At 41.4% G+C, this 19,478-nt stretch overlaps 1 protein-coding gene across 4 annotated transcripts in view; it reads left to right on the top strand.

Moving 5' to 3' along the window:
- ABCC5 (ATP binding cassette subfamily C member 5) overlaps positions 1 to 19,478 on the top strand; it is a 48,379-nt gene that overhangs the window by 21,118 nt on the left and 7,783 nt on the right. The window contains exons 6-24 of one of the 4 annotated variants that reach the window (XM_035133620.2): positions 3,762 to 3,995; positions 4,773 to 4,946; positions 5,753 to 5,900; positions 6,329 to 6,477; positions 6,926 to 7,033; positions 8,561 to 8,911; positions 9,608 to 9,679; positions 10,063 to 10,187; positions 10,500 to 10,572; positions 11,138 to 11,341; positions 11,944 to 12,087; positions 12,285 to 12,387; positions 12,865 to 13,049; positions 14,191 to 14,337; positions 15,363 to 15,492; positions 16,493 to 16,646; positions 16,761 to 16,889; positions 17,057 to 17,243; positions 18,813 to 18,902. In XM_035133620.2, coding sequence (XP_034989511.1) covers positions 3,762 to 3,995; positions 4,773 to 4,946; positions 5,753 to 5,900; positions 6,329 to 6,477; positions 6,926 to 7,033; positions 8,561 to 8,911; positions 9,608 to 9,679; positions 10,063 to 10,187; positions 10,500 to 10,572; positions 11,138 to 11,341; positions 11,944 to 12,087; positions 12,285 to 12,387; positions 12,865 to 13,049; positions 14,191 to 14,337; positions 15,363 to 15,492; positions 16,493 to 16,646; positions 16,761 to 16,889; positions 17,057 to 17,243; positions 18,813 to 18,902 — 2,907 coding nt within the window. The other 3 variants (XM_035133621.2, XM_060274300.1, XM_060274301.1) reach the window with 3 other exon arrangements.

Below are 19,478 nucleotides of genomic sequence, written 5' to 3'. Positions count from 1 at the left end.
TAGCTGCTACTTGTAGGTGGTAATGAAGATGCAGCATGTAGGACTTGACATTCACAGCATTTTTTTGTCGCCTGTTTGTTGCACGTGCTGTGCAAGATTTACTCTTTAACATCTTAACTAAATCTATTCTCTACAAATTTCCCTTGAGGAGTAGGAGCAGTGTTATTGCTTGTAGTACACATTTCAGTGTGCTGTTAAGCGGGATGGTTCAATGCTTGGGTAAGTACAGCTGAGGTTAATGTTAAAAACAGTCTTGTCTTTTGTCTCTCTTTTTTAAAATTTCCAAATCCCACTCATTTTCTTAAATCTCAAAAGTTTTATCGCGTTCCTTGTTAAGAAGGGAGTAAGTAGTTTTTCTTGGTTTTCTTTGTTCTGTTTTGTTTGTTAATAGCTGGTGGTGGAATTTTGAATCACTTGCAAGAGGCTTTATTTGATAATGCTTTTAATTGCCAGTAAGAATGAGGTTTAATCAGAACAAGCTTCCCCCAAGAAGAGCTTCTGTCATTGTTTCACTACAGGGCCCTGTGGATGCTCTTACCTCTAGCATAGAGTTGGTAGCAGAGTTGCCCCTTATATCTTTGGACTGCATGATTCCAATCCATCAAACCCAAACTGCAAGACAGGAAGGAACTGAATAGAATATACTCCGTGCTGGATTAGGATGTACCTAATCTGTGCACATCCTCCATTACTCAGTAACCTGTGTTCTCTGAATGAAGAACTCTATTAATTGACTTTATTGTCTAGAACAAGAGAGGAATCCTTACTACCTCACTACTGTACTTTGAAACCTAATTGCTGTTCCTGCTGAAATATCAGTGTTTTTTTTTTCTTTCTAAATCTTTTCGTGTGAGAGTGGTGCTTGAAAACAGAGTATCCAATTTACCCTTTTGTATTGCTAAGTAAAGATGAGCCATTTTTGCAAATCGCCATTCTCAGCAGTAAACATGGTATGCTAATGGAAAGCAGCAGTTCTTAAAATTCTTAAACATAGAGGTGTTACTGTCCGTAAGTTCCTTGTATATCCAGATGTTCAATAGTCTGGCCCCCTCCCCCTTTAAAGTATATTTTGTAAAAAATTCTTTCCTGGCACTGTTTTCAGACTCATATTTACCCTTCATCCAGTTGAGACAACATGGGTTTGTCTAATGCCTGTAGAGCTCAGAATGAGATGTAACTTTTAAAAATATGTTCCATTGTGGGGGCTGCTAAGCATTTCATGTTCAGGTTTGCTCAGTCCTGCCAAAGGTATAAAATTTGGATTTTTCTCTTTGGAAGAACAGCAAAAGTTCCTGTTGCAGTGAAGTGCAGTTTGATTCCTCATTTAGTTTTTGAAGAAGGTGTATTGTGGGGTGTGGGGAGGGAGGTTGGAAGGGGGAGCTATTTGAGGTAAGCCTCCAACTCTTCCAGTTCAACTCCAGTCACAGCTTCCTTTGTGCTGTAAAAGCTGGATGCGGCTGGGGGGGGATTTTTCTCTGTAGTGGAACCAATGACAGAAGCTGTTCTTTAGAATTTCCAGGATGGCTGTATTCTGCGATCAGAATGAGACAGTCAAGCTGGGCAGAATCCAACGCCAAGATGAAAGGTAAGGTGACGTTTATTCATGGGAATGCTTAAGATAGTCAGGCAGCTAAGGGCAGCTATTTCCATGATAGTTTTCAGAAGTAATTTCCCATACCTCTGCTAGTTTTGGTAGCTATAATTTTTGTACAGTTTTATATGATGGTATTCTCTTCACTGCTTTAACCAAAACAAAGTTATAAGATTGAAAATGTTGTCATTTTTCCTTTTAATATTGCTATAATAACTTTCTTCAAATCTTAAATAAGTGTAAGCAACATCTCTTATTCTACACTGGAGTTTCTGATTTCGTGTGCAATAAAAAGGAACACTCTAAATTAGAGAAGAAGAGAATTCCTTCTGATTTTGCACATGCTCTGCTAGAGACTCTTTTTCCTGTACCACACCTGTCTGTGTTGTGAAGTTTGGCTCAGGAGTTATGGGCTCTTCCACTGACTCAGCTGCCTTTGTAGGATTGAATGCTAGGAAAGAACCAAATACCTTCTTGCTTAAGTAACACCAAACCACGTCTTGAACATGAAGGATGTAAAGCAAGGCCAGTGGAGGAGAAAGCTGGCTTACATAACCTTGAAACATGAGCTGTTGCACTTTGATCAGGAATTTATATAAGGCTCTCTTTTTGTGCTTTTAATGGTCACTTTGGGAACATGATGGACACCTGGCTCTTAACATGTGCATGTGGAAGCGCATGGGAGAAATGCTATACAGTTGAGTTCCCGATTATGACATTCAGAATTGACTACCTCAGGACTCGTGTGCTTGTTCTGCCTCCATTTTTTTAATCTGTCACTTGATGCTGGGCTTTAGCAGCTCTTACCTTTGCTTGAAGCAGTGTGCATTCATTTCCCATCCATTCTTGTGTTGCACAGAACTCTGATTTGCAAACCTTAGTTTAGTCAAGAGGACTTCTTGCGGACTCTGAAAGCCTTCCCAAACCGCTGCCTTGGTTTCAGATTTTTGTGGTTGGCAAAGGTACTTCAGCTCTGATTAAAGAACCCTAAGCGCCAGCATCTGTAGGCATCATTGAAAAAGTCCAACTGGGAAGCCTTATCATAGTAGAGCTCTGTTAAACCAATCACGAAAGCCCAACTGGCCTTGGAAGTCTTCCTGACTAGCCGCACAAGTTTCGCTCTTCCTCGGACTTTGTGAACAAATACTGGCTCTGCTTTTCCATGTATCGTTTAAATTCTGTGTGTATGTGAAGTTTTAACTTGGTTTTGTGTCGGAAGCCAGACTGTATGTTGGATTCAGGCCTTGTATAACTTTTCCTTGTGTGTGCAGATTTGTATGTTTTCCACAGCACCTTTCTTTTCTTTTCTTTTGTACAGTGTTTGTGAGATGTTTTATCCATTTTAATATGGTGGTACTTCACAAAATAATAATAAAGTTACTGCTTCCATTTATTAGTACTTAATATTGCGATGAACATGAGTTGTGTACTGCACTGTGCCCCTTGGTCAGCACACCCGATGGGGGACTTGTGCTTTGGTGCTGTTTCCCTCTCTCTTTGCAGGTGGTGTTTGAAATGTGATTGCCGAGGTAAAATTGTTTTTGTCTTTTGAGGGGGGAGGCCAGGGGGGAGTGGGTGAAGGGTTGCATTTTTTTTAATTTTTAATTGTTGCTATCGCCTTTTTTATTTTCTTGCTTGTGCTTTTCTTTACTATTAAACTGCTGATGTTTATTTTCAGGAATGTTTTGCAAAATGTCCTTCTCACACTCTTCCCCAGTTCAACTGTAGGTACATTTGTTCCTTTTTATCAAATAAGCACGTTTGAAACAAAGAAATAAAAAAGGTCTTAATGTCATGTGTATATCTTTTATTTTTTATTTTAAAAAAAGATGTGCTCTGTTTTTGCATAAGTACAGATTACTATAAAGAATATGATGATGGATTGCTTTCAGCTAACTGACAAATTTATGTTAAGTTAGACTACCTCAAGGAGCAGGATTTTCTTATAAACCATTGGAAAGTTCCAAATTATTTCACTTGCTGAATTTTGACTTACTGCTTGTTTTCAGCATGGGTTATTTAATAGCTGTGGTTCCAAAGACTTCCAATCAACAATACATATTTCTTACTGGAAATGAAGTAGCTCCTTAATTCTAACTTAACATAAAACAATTAAATGGTTCCTCTGGCACATTGAGGTGTTCATGCACGTTTGCATTTCTCCCTGTAGGCCTTTGTTGTGAAACACCTCCTTGAATACACGCAGCAGACGGAGCCCAACCTGCAGTACGGCCTCTTGTTAGTTTTCGGCCTCTTAATGACAGAGATAGTGCGCTCCTGGTCCTTGGCTTTAACTTGGGCTTTAAATTACCGCACTGGGGTCAGGCTGCGCGGAGCTATCCTTACCATGGCTTTTAAGAAAATACTCAAGCTGAAATATATCAAGGAAAAGTCTTTGGGAGAGGTAGGCTGAAATGCATCCTTTTGCCTTTGAAAAAGCAAAAACACCTGGGGGGAGGTGAGAGTGGGTGGTGTGGGGATGCCCCCACATACTCAGAGTAACCTGCAGTTCGAATGAAGCAGATCCTGCCCCCAGCTAGACAGTTAACTCAGGCAAGCAGTTTATGCAGAGGGCTCTGTGTGTTCCCCTCCACAGCCTTAACCTGTTCCAAGCGCCTTCTGATAACATGCTGTTTAGTCGTTACCTGAACTAGTCCTGGTTAAAGTAAAGCCAGGAAGGATAACAAGACTTCTGAAGGTGGGAAGCAAAAAATGGTCTGCTGTGCTTGCTTCAAAGAGTATTTATCTGCAAGTGCCTTTGCTCTTGCATTTCATCTTAATTGGCTTGGCATGGGGTGGGGCAGACTTACCTGAAAGGCCAGCATTACCCATCTAAGCTATTCAGTTGGCCCTTCCTGGCTATACAATTGATGGATATCAAGTGCAGGACTTCTTCTGCAGTGGTACTCAAATGTGGAATTCCCTTGCTGGGGAGTTTTCTTTGCCCACCTTTGGATTTGAACAGTCATTTGGAGTTTCTTTCTTTCTTGCCGTATTGCTCCATAGCTACCTTTTAATGTTCAATTTTATTGACCGGTAGTTGTTTTTTAAAAAAACAAAATGAATTAAATTGTTGTTGTACATGTGCAGAAAAGCTACCTGTAAATAATAGGAGTTAGATCTTCTGAGGATAATGTGCATCTCTTCTCCCTGGTCATCTTTCATTTGCATTGTGTTTCAGCTCATAAACATGTGTTCTAATGATGGACAGAGAATGTATGAGGCGACAGCAGTGGGTAGCTTGTTGGCTGGAGGTCCTATCATTGCTATTCTTGGCATGGTTTATAACGTCATCATACTGGGACCAACAGGTTTTTTGGGATCGGCAGTCTTCATTCTCTTCTACCCAGCGATGGTGAGTAGGTGCCTATCTGCATATGAGTTGAAGGTGTATTTAGGAAGGAGAGGTCAGAAGGTCTGCTTCAATCAAATGTGATTCATTTTTTATATGAGTAGCACTTCCTTTGTGTAAAGGAAAAAGCGTGTCAGCTGCATGTTGGTAGTCACATATGAAGGTCAAACATGGATCTTCTTTGCTAGATGATACACAGAAATAAGGATCAATTACAGTTGTGGTAAATCTGCAAAGAAGTCAACCACACAAATAGATATAGTTCCCAATGCTTTTTGATTAAACTATTTAGGGAAATGTCTGTAAAAACAATAAAGTATAAAAATATAATTTTTTAAATAAAAAATACCTCTTGTAATATATTTAGTTAATACACAATACAGAATGTTAATCATATTGCAAACAGTACATCACATACAACCTAAACACCCAATATCTAAACAGTTTTTTAAAACTAGTACAATGACTGCCATACAAAAACATAACCCTAAATTGTTTTTACTAAAAAAAGTCTTCTGAATATTACTGCATTTAGAAAGTTGTAGCTTTAAGCAAGATAAAGGAAACGTGGTTTGTTCGTGGCAGACTTTGTTATTTCCTTTTAATGCTCCCTGCCACTTATCCTGTGCCTGGATGCTTTCAGATAGCCTTCCTTCCTTCTTGGGCAGCAAGACCCCTAGAGATGAGAAAACCACCATTAAATCATCTAGCACAGCCCTGGTGAACTTCGATTAATCTGTGTTGTTTGTTGTCAAAGGGGATCCTACTGTGTCCGCTCTTGGGTTTTATGGTGCCTCTTTTCATTGCAGATGTTTGCATCCCGTCTCACGGCTTATTTCAGAAGGCAGTGTGTGTCTGCAACCGATGAGCGTGTCCAGAAAATGAATGAAGTTCTTAATTACATTAAGTTTATTAAAATGTATGCCTGGGTCAAAGCCTTCTCTCAGAGTGTTCAAAGTGAGTGTCAGTTTTCTTTCTCTCCACCTCTCAACAATTTGGCAATAAAGAGACCTTGCTAGATCATTTAGCACTCTGCTTCGGCTGAAACCTGGTCATGACACTGGAAACTTCTTTCCCACTGTTGTTGAACTTGTGTGGCTGTTTGTAATGCGAGAGCCAATCTTCCTTCATTGCTTGGGATTGCTAGTCTTAAAAGTCACCCACTCCAGTGCTGGGCATTTTAAAACCTAAAACATAGGCATATTATTTATTTTTGGTATTAGTACTAATCTATATCATCATTTTGTTCACCTATAAGTTTGGTTCTGGAGCATATCTGTGATGTCATGACTGATAAAGTTATCTAACTAAAACGGAGAGCTTCAGACATGTGATGTGTGTTCTGCTTGTCTCATGTGTTTTGCGGTTGTGTTCTCTATTCTCAGAAATCAGAGAGGAAGAACGCAAAATCTTGGAACGTGTTGGATATGTCCAGAGTATCACTGTAGGAGTGGCTCCCATAGTTGTGGTCATTGCCAGTGTGGTGACCTTCTCTGTTCATATGATCCTTGGCTATGACCTAACAGCAGCTCAGGTAATGTTAACTTCAGATATGGGAATGGGCAGGCTGGGTGGCTGAAATCATCCTATACCTGCTTCTGAAGTGGTCTAGCTTCTTCCCATTGCTATTACTGTCCTTTCCTATGGAAAGTGTGTGGAGAGAGCTTTCCTCCACCTTGGTAGTTTTAAAATCGGGGGTGAACAAATAAAAGCAATAATTACCAACTTTAGGATCAAACTTCCCCTGTCCTCAAGGGCCTTGACAAAATGTCAGTGGAATATCAAAGGGGAGGTTATTTCACAGGGACAGAGCCACCACAGAGAAGGCCCTCACACGCACTGTTCTCTCCCCCCCCCCACACCATTAGGGGCTGGGGCTACAAGCAGGGTTTCTTGGGCTGATGTTAATGCTTAAGCAGGTTGATACAGGAGGAGGCATCCTTTTAAATATAGTGCTAAAAATTCTTCCATTTGTGTTTCAGGCTTTTACGGTGGTTACAGTGTTCAACTCGATGACCTTTGCTCTGAAAGTCACACCTTTTTCTGTGAAGTCTCTTTCTGAAGCATCTGTTGCAGCTGACAGATTTAAGGTGAGCAGTCACAATCTTGCTGCTTTTAATTGGCATGGACTGGGACCTTTATCGTAGTCAAAGGTGCATTTCTAGGAGCACTCATGTGTAGTCTCTTCTTAGCTCCTTTCAGCTCAAGAAGAGTGTGATGTAGACTTAAGTGACTTCTCTTGAAATTGCAAGATTGGCTATTTGACTGTAATATACTGACTCAAACCTTAAAATGTGCACTTACCTCCATGTAAAAGTGAGTGTAGGGTTGCATCCTTCTTAAGCATAAGCCTGTAGAGAAACATGCATTTGCAAATGTGAGGATTTCAGGCTACAGTAAAGCATATAGGTAACCATAATAGTTTATAGTATCAATGGGTTGCTTAGAACAGTGACTTTCAGTCTTCAGAAAACCATATCTGTTTCTTCTGTGGAATCCCTGTGAGTTGCAGGAGACTCTGCGGCTTATTTTAGGATGTTCAGTCCTTTGCAGTAGAGAGCTGTCTGGACTGCTAGACCTGTGTGTGTTGAGAGTGCATCTCTGAACACAACCAGGATGCACATTGCAGCTTAGATATGCCACACCCTTCCCTTTTTCTCTGGGCTTCTAGGAGTTTTTGGCTGAAGCCCAGCTCTTTCCCCAAAGTCAAAGCGATTTTACATATGTATGTTTATATGCATTTTATATGCATAAATGGCTATTGGATCTTTAAGATACTGCCACTTGAACAGTCAGAAATTCCTCAAGCAAGCTAGCCATTTAGCCCATTTTAATAATTTTTAATTATTTGAGAGAGCAGCAGCGAATCATTACAAAAAGATACAAAGAGGAATCAACTAAGTTTTACTCAGAGTAGAGTAGACCTAATTTAGTAGTCCATTGCAATTCCCATAATTATTTCTGGGTTGGGAATTGGTATCTGAGGGAAAGGTGCATCTTGGTTGGAAATAGCGGTTTAACTAACTGGAAACTGCTTGGTTTTCATCTGATTTTTCTGTGTCAAACTGTTTGACAGATATTGTGGAACCTAAGAATATATGAGTATATGGATGTGGTGGAAAACATGATAAAGAGCCTCTGTACTATCCTCAGAGTTTCTTGTAACTTGTCAAATTCTTAGGCAACTGAATTTTGTGCAGGGAATTCAGCCTCCCTGAACACTGGCTAAGAAACATTTTGCATCCCTAAGTCTTGTGGGATTTCTAATGAGCAAACCTTTCCTCTGCTTCCTCCTGTCACTCTATGTCACCCTCCAAACCCTGAAATTCAAGATGAATATTTGGGGGGGACGGGACGATATTGAACCTAACCATATTTGTGTCCAGAGAATGGTGACTCTGCAGAAGACTCTCTGTCTGAGAACCACCACATTCATGGCTAGCCAGGCCCTTTTGTGGACCTGGAGTTAGTTTTCACTAATGAGCTACCTTTTGCTCTTCAGCTTCCTTCCACTGTATAGCCTGATGTGTGTTGCTGCGTGAGTGTGCCGTAGGCTTGTCCCCTTCCAGTCTTGACCAGGTGTCTCATCTTTGCACCTCTCTCACAACTCCTATCAGAGTTTGTTTCTAATGGAAGAGGTTCATATGGTAAGGAAAAAACCAGCCAACCCACACACCGCCATAGAGGTGAAAAATGCCACCTTGGCATGGGAATCCTCCCATGCCAGTGTCCAGAGCTCACCAAAGATGACTCCTAAAATGAAAAAAGACAAGAAAGAGAAGGGCAAGAAGGAGAAGATGAAGTTGCAACAACGCGAGGGACAGCAGACAATGCTAGCTGAGCAGAAGGGTCAACTCTTAGTCGACAGCGACGAACCGCCAAGCCCGGAGGAGGAGAACAAAAATGTCCATCTAGCAAATGTGCGGCTGCAGAGGGTTCTTTACAATGTTGACCTGGAAATCGAGAAGGTGAGGAATCAAAAGCCTCTCCTTTGAATCAGAACTTAAAAGGCTGTGTTTTGTGTTTGCGGCAAATACAGTTTCAGTACATCAGTGCAATGATAGACATTTTAAGTCCTGAAAAGAGGGTCAGGCATGCTACAGAGCTGTGATCTACTATATAGCCCCACAGGAAGGGTCCATGCAAGTGCTCCTATAGGTTTTCACACATAAACACCAGTGCTGTGTATAATAAGCGAAAGGCTAAAGTGACTTCCCTTCAACACAGTGTGGAGCCAGTGGCATAGTGGTTAAGGTGTTGGACCTAGGACCCGGGAGACCGGGGTTCAAATCCTCACTTGGCCATGAAGCTGACTGGGTGGCCTTAGGCCACCTGCTCATTCTCAGCCTAACCTACCTCACGTGTTGTTGTGAGGATAAAATGGGGAGGAGAACTACATATGCCACCTTGAGCTTATTGGAGGAAAGGTGGAATATCATTGTATCTAAATAAAAATTAAAGCAAAAGTCTTCTCCGGTACTGCAGATTTCTTGTCTCCCTCCCTCCCTCCGCCCCTCCCAATTGTATAATCTAATATTGTCAGTGATTCCTCTTCCCACCCCTTGCACTTGTTCAGTTAAATGCTTAAGTGGTGAATAAGATTTCTTCCTAGCCTGAAGTACTATTTCTGTTACAATAACATTTCTTTTTATGGTCTAACCTAGGGAAAACTTGTTGGCATTTGTGGCAGCGTGGGGAGTGGGAAAACCTCGTTCATTTCAGCCATTTTAGGACAGGTGAGAAACAATCTCATGTTTTCTTGTTTCTTCACACTGTTTTGCTGGCTGCGTTTGCATTCTGCCTGTGAGAGGAGCAGGATGTCTGTGCTGCCACCCTCTTTGCCGCCAGCAGTTGCATTTCGCTCAATGTACCTTTAGTCCACATGATAAAAAATTTATCTGACCTCAGACTTGGATCATAAAAAACAAGTGAGGCATGCTTAAGATCTTAAAAAGTCTTAAATAGCTATGCATGCTGAACTTGAAACAAGCTATGCTTTTTTTGTGCTCGAGAGGTTGAGCGGGGCAGGGGGGAGTATAAGAGGAAAGGAAGGAGGGAGAAACTTTCCCATACAGATGTGGAATGGCATCATTTCTAGACTTTCTTCTGCTTGTTTCAGATGACTCTGCTGGAAGGCAGCATTTCTGTGGATGGAACATTTGCTTATGCAGCCCAGCAGGCCTGGATTCTCAATGCAACACTTAGAGACAATATCCTCTTCGGGAAGGAATTTGAAGAAGAAAGGTTTGTAAGCTGTAGTAATATAATGACAAATTGTGAATGCTCAGCCTGTTCCAGCTTGGTGTGAGTTAAAAAAGATACTCCATTTGTCTCTTTATTTCCATACTATCATTGCGTACCTTCTGAAGCAGTTTTGTAATATCATGTACTGCCTGCCTTAGTCTGATTAAAAGTTTGCAATTTCTGGCCTTTGGTATATTTGCTCCTTTTCTAATTTTTCATAGCTCCTTTTCAGTCCTTCCTTCCTCTGTTGCCGCTAACACCATACCTGGAAATGTTGCTGTTCACTGCTATTTAAATATGTGTTTTTTCCAGGTATAACACTGTGCTGAATGACTGCTGTCTCAGACCTGATCTGGCTATCCTACCTAATGGAGACTTGACAGAGGTAGGAATCTTGTTGGGCAGCCACTCTCCCAGGGCAAACAGCTCACTATAAGGCCAGGCACTCTCACACACCTCATGTTGGTGTACTGGTCTATTGGCCATGTCATGTTCTCTTTCTGCCTTTGACTGCACTTACTTCCCAGGATTCACAAGCCCAGTGAGCTATAGCGGTGACCTATAGCGGTTAGGTGGTTTGGTTCAAATGTAGAGGAAACGTAGTGCAGGCCTTCAATTTTTGGGGGCCAATAAACACTGATTCCCATCTTGCTGGGCTATCGTGCAACTTCTCAGGTCTTTGGAAGAAGGACAGGATATAAATGTAATGGAAAGATAAAGTCTTTCTGTTTTGTCTTAAGCTATAAAAAAGGAGATCCTTTAACAAAGCATCTTTAAAAAAATTCCTTCAGTAGCACCTTAAAGACCAACTAAGTTTATATTTTGGTATGAGCTTTCGTGTGCATGCACACTTCTTCAGATACCAGATATTTTGCTTCAGATATCAGATATTTTGCTTCGACTCAGACCAACACGGCTACCTACCTGTAACTAAAGCATCTTTAACTTAGATTGGTGAACGAGGCGCAAACCTGAGTGGGGGGCAGCGCCAGAGAATCAGCCTCGCTCGAGCTCTGTACAGCGACAAGGACATTTACATCCTTGATGACCCTCTCAGCGCCTTGGATGCCCATGTTGGAAACCACATATTCAACAGTGCAATACGGAAGCACATGAAGTCAAAAACGGTTCTCTTTATCACCCACCAGCTGCAGGTACACTTGTGGTTCTACCCTCAGCCTCTCCATCAGTTTGACGTGGGAAAAGTAAGTTTGGATGAGGGTAGATGCCGCTGTTGAGAGTAGCTGTTAATCTGTAAAGCCAAAAATTGCTGATCGCTCTACAGAGGGGAAAGGTAAGAGGCATCTTCACTGGCGTAAGTGTAAGCGTAGAGGGGAAGGCAGCCAAGGGAATCTGCAGGGAGAAACCAAGGGAATGCATCCAGAATTAAATCAGCCACACGCACAGTAGACCTGGTGGTTAATGTGCAGAAAACGGAAATGAGGCTGCAGCAGTTGGGTTTTCAAGTTTGGAAAAATCTAGTGGATCATAAAACAGGGATGGACATTTTAGACGGAAATAAACTGCTTTCGAAAAAACAATAATGAGGTTCTTCAGTAAAGCTGACTAGACACAGTTTCAGGATAAAAAGATGGAAGTACTTTTTGGTGTAATTGTAATTAAACCTATTTTATTGGGCTAGTTGCTTCATGGTATCGTGATAACCTATTAACATTGGGGAGGGGGAAATGAAAATGGAATTTGGGCATAGCAACCTCAGACAGAAATTATTCTCTCCCTGTCTTTGGCTTTGTAGTATCTTGTGGATTGTGACGAAGTGATCTTCATGAAAGAGGGTTGTGTCACTGAGAGGGGAAGCCATGAGGATCTGATGAATTTGAATGGTGACTATGCAGCCATTTTTAATAACCTGCAACTGGGAGAGACTCCACACATTGAGGTATCTGTTACTACCTTTTCTTATGCTTGCAAGCCATTTGTTGCAGCTGTCATGGAAAGTGACTAGTCATTGTTTTTTTTTTCTTGTGGATAGGGGAAGTTTCTACTGAGAACTGTATCTGTAATTATCTTTGTTGAATGTGCTGTTTCAGAGTTAAAATAGGTTGTGTCCAATTCCTCCCATTTGTTTCCCCCCAGATTAATGTAAAGAAAACCACAAACAATTCATTGAAAAGGCACCCAGATAAAGGCACTAAAACAGGATCTGTGAAGAAAGAGAAAGCAGTTAAGAAGGAAGAAGGTACAATTTTTCACCCAGAAATGCATGCAAACTTCTGCTCAAATGGAACTCTGGCTTAAAGTGATCTAGTCCATGAGTGTATTCTGTTTGGATTTAGTACATTCCAGATAGTTTTCAATACAGCTGACAACCTGGTTTAGGTGTGGATGACCCATCTTGCCCTTTGGCATTTTAAGCTTTAAGGTCTTGTGTACCACAGAGATGTTGGTTAATCATTAAAACACAGCATCAGGACAGAGAAGTTTGTGTTACACTTGTAAATTTGCATTGAGTGGTGTGAGGGCCTGAATACTGATCAATCTATTTGTTTTCTTAAACTATATGCCATGCATAGATTGGGAAATCTGTATAAGGATGCTGCTGAAACGTTCACAGTACAGATAGCAGTCTCTGAGTCTTGCCTTGTTAGTGTGCTCACTTCTTGCTTCTCTGTCTCTCTCTCCCCCCACCCTCCTTCTTTGTATGTGTGTGTTTTAGGTCAACTCATGCAGCTGGAAGAGAAAGGCAAAGGTTCTGTCCCTTGGTCAGTTTACGGCGTCTATATCCAAGCAGCTGGAGGCCCCATTGCTTTTATCATCATCATGGCTCTCTTTATATTGAATGTGGGCAGCACTGCATTCAGCAATTGGTGGCTGAGTTACTGGATCAAGCAAGGCAGTGGGGTAAGAGCCAACAATATATTTGATTTGCTAGTGGATTAAGAAGAGATTGTCTTCATGGGATCACATGGTCTCTGCAGTCCTTTTAGCTGTAAATGCCAGGCTAGATCCTGCAAGGCATGTGCTCTTCCACAGAACTACAGGCCCACCTGCAAATCCTCCCATAACAAGGATGAGAACCAGACAGACAGCAGCTCTGCTAAAGCACCAGCCTGTCAGTCAGTGGATCACAAATATCTGTTGTTTATAAAGTGTTTTCAGACATTCTGAACGCTTTACATACATTGTCTTGTTGCAGTACAGTCAAACCTCGGTTGTTGAACGTAATCAGTTCCGGAATCCTGTTCGGCTTTTGAAATGTTTCACAACCGAGGTGCGGCTTCCAATTGGTTGCAAGAGCTTCCTGCACTCAAGCAGAAGCCGCGTTGGACATTCGGCTTCTGAAAAACGTTCTTAAACTGGAGCATTTACTTCCGGGTTTTTGACGTTTGAGAGCCAAAATGTTCCAAAATGGAGGCGTTCGGGAACTGAGGTTTGACTGTACTTAACTCTTGTAGGGTAGGTCGATATTATTTTACCCACATGACCTTGTAGGTTGTTGAAATTTACAACAAGAAGAAAGTAAGCTCTTTGGGAGATGGGGTAGTTAAAGCTTATAGCAATCATATGCAAAATGAGCTTAGAGAGCTAGTAATCAAAATTGTTAATAACTATTTCTAGGGAGGCTTTGATACTGGAGCAGAACCAGGTGGCTGAGAGACAGCGTCTGTTGGTCCAGTATCTAGAAAGAGCTAGGAAAAAGAATGGAGAATGACAGATCTGTAAGTGCAATAATGTATACAAGGGAAAGTTTTTTTTCAAGATAATTGTCAGCCAAAATAACTTTACCTCAGAGGGAACTTGGCCTTATATTGTTGCAAGAACAAACTTGTGAGCCTGATTTGATGGTTTAATTAAATATTTGCTTTGACGTTAAAGTGCATATTTAACCATATTATCCTAGACTTCCAGAAGGACTCTAAAAATTCTACCAGCAGAGTTTCATTCATAGAAATATAGAAATTCGAGGGTAATCTAAAGTTTGGTCAACTGACTGTGAAACAGGGCAGATCTATATCCTGTGTATGTTCTTGATTTTTAATAGAACTCTACTCTCATGTTGGGAAATGAAACAGTTGTGAGCAGCAGTATGAAGGACAACCCACATATGCATTACTACGCTGGCATCTATGCGCTCTCAATGGGTATCATGCTGATTCTGAAGGTTGTGCGTGGCGTCGTCTTTGTCAAGGTATGTGTATGTCCCCAGAGGCAGGAACAGAATGGCGGGTTTTTTCGTTTTGTGCAGCAGAGTCCAATGGCCAGGTTCACTGAGGTGAGCCAGCTTTGTGTTGTATCACAGAGAAATATTCCTTCATTTCCTTTTGGTACCTGCCTGTCATCCCATGATGTGTCAGGTGACTCAGATTCAAGGGAAAGAATCGGAAGCACACTCAGACTGGGCTACAAATGGAGATCCCTGCTGAAAATGGGATTTGTAGTCACAGCTGATTGGTGCTCGGCTGCCAAATCTGCTTTTGGCTGGGTTTCATTCCACTCTGGAGTTCCTGAGCCCAGGGGATCCCAGCAGCATTTGTAGCCACCATTAATCTGCACCACCTACCAACCTGACTTTGCCTGTGCTTGGGAGCTTCTCTTGAGTGCAGCAAACAGTCCCAGCAAGGTGGCATTTGGTGGAAGATTTAAAGTGTATTGAATACAAGCTCCACTTTCCAAGGAACAATTGAATGCCTCCTTTAAGGCTCCTAGTTCATTTTCAGCTGCGTCTGTACCTGCCCTGCACCTGATTTTGCATACGATGTCAGTTGTGGGGCAGGTGACGGGGAAAATAGACTTGCAAGCCAAATGAGAACCCTGTTTGGCTTACCCATGGACTGAAGATTCTCCCCCTCCCCATCTGTCCAGTTGCCACCACCCTAGTTTGAGTCATCCCAGATACCAGTTAGAAAGCATTCCCAGGGCTATTTCTCTGCACAGTCTGCTTTTTCTTTTGGTACCTTCACTTCTTGCATTGTGAGGAAGGAAAGGAGAGATGCTTCCTTGTGGTTGCAATAGCCTAGCCTCTTCTCTTGAAAGGAGCTAGTGGGAAAGATCTTGAGAGATGTTCTGTGAATCTCCGTTTTGAAGCCTGTCAGCCAGGGATGGGAATCTGTCCTTCCAGATGTTGGACCACCTCCCATGAGCCCCAGGCAGTTTTAAGTGCATATACCAGATATCTTATTCTAATGCCACAAACTTCCTTTATTGTCATTGCAGGGGACATTGCGAGCCTCCTCCAGGCTCCATGATGAGCTCTTCCGACGGATTCTTCGCAGCCCTATGAAATTTTTTGATACAACTCCTGCAGGGCGAATTCTTAATAGGTTCTCCAAAGACATGGATGAAGGTAATTGGTCTCTGTTAATGACCTATACTTGGTCTCTGTAAGTGACCTGTTTGGACTAACTGGTAACTGTGGAAAGGATGTGTTTCTGCCAGGACTACCTCTTCTGGTGACAAGCTTTCTATGTGTAGATTCTTTTTTTAAAAAAAATTGGCTGACATTCAAGCATATAACCCATACCCATGTGGAAAATAAATATACAAGAATAACTGCCAATTTGAAGTGGTGTGGTTCCAATACGACTGCACCACATGCTTTTTTTAGCATGTTGAAACACCCCCCCCCCCAAGATGTTATGGAAAATTTTAAAAAATGCATGTAAAATACGAAACACATCTATGACTGGTGGGGCAGAGTAATTTCTTTTATGTATTTGTCAAATTTATATCCTACCCTCTGCCTCCCAAAGCAGCCCAGGGAAAGTCCTTACTGAAAACTAGTGGAGTTTTAAAAAATAATTTTTATTACATTTTCAATTTTACAATTCCAAATAAACATTTGACAAAACGTCCCTTCTTCTCTTTCCATGGTTCATTTTGCATATACATCCGTGCATATTTTACTATAACCATTCAAATCAGTTTTCCACATTTACATCCATCAAAAATTATTTATTGAATTTATCTTAATACTGCCAGCGTTTTCAGCTGTAAACAGTTATTTTCCATATATTCCATATATATAGTGAGGTTTTTTCCAAATGCATATAGATGAAAGGGGAGAGCATGACTCCAAATGAAGATGTGGGTCAGGGTTTTTCCTAAAGTGGCAGCTTGGTATTTCTGCAGCTGAACAAGCCTGGTTGTAGATATGGTGACAGCGAAGTGGGAGAATAAGAGTTCTGGATAGATATGGCCAGGGTTGGAAGAATATGGTGGTATGTTTCTGTTTCCTGGGTGGAAGTGAGACCTGAATTTCTGAAGGAGAGCTTTTACCAGATCAGAACTCTTTTTGTGTTCAGTCTCCTATGTGAAGACTGCCATCTCCGTCTATTTTTTTCCAGTTGATGTTCGCCTGCCATTTCAAGCGGAAATGTTCATACAGAACGTCATCCTGGTGTTCTTCTGTGTGGGAGTGATCTCTGGTGTCTTTCCATGGTTCCTGATGGCAGTTGGGCCCCTTGTCGTCCTTTTTATAGTGCTGCATGTTGTATCGAGGTAAACGCAACCGTTGTTCAGGGATTCTGCAGTCATGTTCCCCCAGACAGGTGACACGAGTAGTTTGCAGGGCCAGATATCTCGCCCTTCCAACTGATTCTTTTCTTTCTGCAGAGTCTTCATTCGGGAGCTGAAGCGTCTGGACAACATTACACAGTCCCCGTTCCTCTCACACATCACATCAAGCATTCAAGGCCTCTCTACAATTCATGCTTACAATAAAGGGCAGGAGTTTTTGCGCAGGTTATTGCTCTACTTCTCTGAAACACAGTATTTGCATGTTACTGGACTCTATATATATATACTGACTGCTGTCATTTGACTACAGTCAATTTTTTTGGTGAAATTTCTCTGCATTTAAGGTAAGCTACCTAGAATCCTACTAGTATTTCTCTTCATTTTCCTTTTAGATATCAAGAACTGCTGGATAACAATCAATCACCCTTCTACTTGTTCAGCTGTGCAATGCGCTGGCTCGCTGTCAGACTGGATATTGTCAGCATTGCCCTCATTACAACCACTGGCCTAATGATTGTTTTCATGCACGGTCAGATTTCGCCTGCCTATGCTGGGCTGGCCATCTCCTATGCTGTTCAGGTAATGGCTTCCCTTCTGAAGTTTTCAAAATTGCATTTGAATCTTTGAACTCCAGGTGTAAGTAGGAATGCCATTCTTGTGCAGTAGCAAAAATATATATTTTGCCAAATTTATAATACAGTGGAACCTCGGTTTATGAACACCTCGGTTTATGAATTTTCGGTTTATGAACGCCGCGGACCCATCTGGAACGGATTAATTCACTTTCCATTACTTTTAATGGGAAAGTTCGCTTCAGTTTATGAACGCTTTAGTTTATGAACAGACTTCCGGAACCAATTACACCCATGTTTCAGTTTATGAACGCTTCAGTTTAAGTACTCCGCGGACCCGTCTGGAACGGATTAATCCACTTTCCATTACTTTCAATGGGAAAGTTCGCTTCAGTTTATGAACGGTTACTCCGCGGACCATCTGGAATGGATTAATCCACTTTCCATTACTTTCAATGGGAAAGTTCGCTTCAGTTTATGAACGCTTCAGTTTATGAACAGACTTCCGGAACCAATTGTGTTCATAAACCGAGGTACCACTGTAAAAGCTAAAAACTGGCCACCCTGCTTTGCCTCTTTGTCTGAGCCCACAGACGTTGGCTGAATTGCTGTGATATTACATAATACCATGGAGCTTTTTTTCTTTTCTTTTTGCCTTTATGTTAAGGGTGACTCAGAAACCACAATTAATTCAGAATTCGGCTGCAAGACTGGTGACTGGGAATGGCCACTGGGACCATATAACACTGGTCCTAAAAGACCTACGTTGGCTCCCAGTATATTTCCGAGCACAATTCAAAGTGTTGGTGCTGACCTTTAAATCCCTAAATGACCTCGGCCCAGTATACCTGAAGGAGGGTCTCCACCCCCATCATTCAGCCCAGATATTGAGGTCCAGCTCCGAGGGGCTTCTGGTGGGTCCCTCACTGTAAGAAGTGAAGTTACGGGGAACTAGGCAGAGGGCCTTCTTGGTGGTGGCACCAGCCCTGTGGAACACCGTCCTGTCAGATGTCAAGGAGATAAATAACACTGCAACTTTTAGAAGACATCTGAAGGCAGCCCAGTATAAGGAAATTATTAATGTTTGGTGTTTACTTGGAAAGCTAAATTCACAAATAATTTCAGGGGAAGAAGATTCAAATTAAGATGAGAAATCATAACCAATAGTCTGTGTTCAGAAGCTGTTATTTTTAATTTTTAAAAGTAAATAGTGTTTTTCATTTTAAAATGCCATCAAATTTGAATAGAAAACATACCTTTGTGGTCAATTAATTCAATAGGCTACCAACACAGACTCTTATAACCTTACAGATTAATAGGACAACAGGAGGAAAGAGTAGGAATCTAGAATGAAATTGCTGTCTTTGAGGTTTCAAATCACTTTCTTCAGGTTAAATCTAAGAGCCTCTTATAATTCTCATGTTGTTCTTCTACTGTTCTGGCAAGAGTTCAAGTTCCATATTGGTTCCTTGCATATTCAAGTTAATCTAAAATGTTTATCACCAGTCCTTAGATGCATTCTCTTTTTAAATGCTTTTTTTTTTTAAGATAACATCCTTGTCTGTTTTGTCATCAGCTCACAGGGTTGTTCCAGTTCACAGTCAGGCTAGCTTCAGAGACAGAGGCCCGCTTCACCTCAGTGGAGAGGATTGACCACTATATCAAGGTACTCAAAATATTTTTCTATTGCTTTTACTGGTCTTAGATGACCTCTCTCTCTAGAAAAGTCCCTCCAGCCATTTAACTGTGCTCTATACTGGCTTAATTTTTACATGTATGCATATAACACTTTGTCTTGATTTATTCTGTATCGTTTGACTGCATTAATTTTCATTTCTTTTAGGAAATTTCATTAAGTAGCATTAGTGAAAAATGTATTTTAAAAATTGGCTTAATTTGACATGTGACATGAGTTTAACCTTGTGGGTGGCATGAACATAAAAATGTGGAGGATGTTTAAATGAAATCACTTTACTTTGTACTGTGTTGGCACAGTGTAACTCTGGTACGGTATTGACAACTGAACTCCAGGAAGAACACTTGTCAAAATAAAGAAAGAAGAAATGTTCAGAGTTGTGAGGTTCCTTCTGTTCGTGAAGGAGATGAGATCTTGTGATGGTGACTTTTCCCTTCCATTACAGGAAGAGTCTGAAATCTCCACTGGGAGGAGGCACCCTCTCAGTTTTGGGGGCTGTCAGAGCTGAATATCAGTTCATCTGCTCTCAAAAATAAAATTTGGTAA

The sequence above is a fragment of the Zootoca vivipara genome, chromosome 5 (genome assembly GCF_963506605.1).
Source record: "Zootoca vivipara chromosome 5, rZooViv1.1, whole genome shotgun sequence".
Lineage (NCBI taxonomy): Eukaryota > Metazoa > Chordata > Lepidosauria > Squamata > Lacertidae > Zootoca > Zootoca vivipara.
The sequence above is the reverse complement of the archived record's forward strand: the minus strand, read 5'-3'. Positions and strand labels throughout refer to the sequence as shown.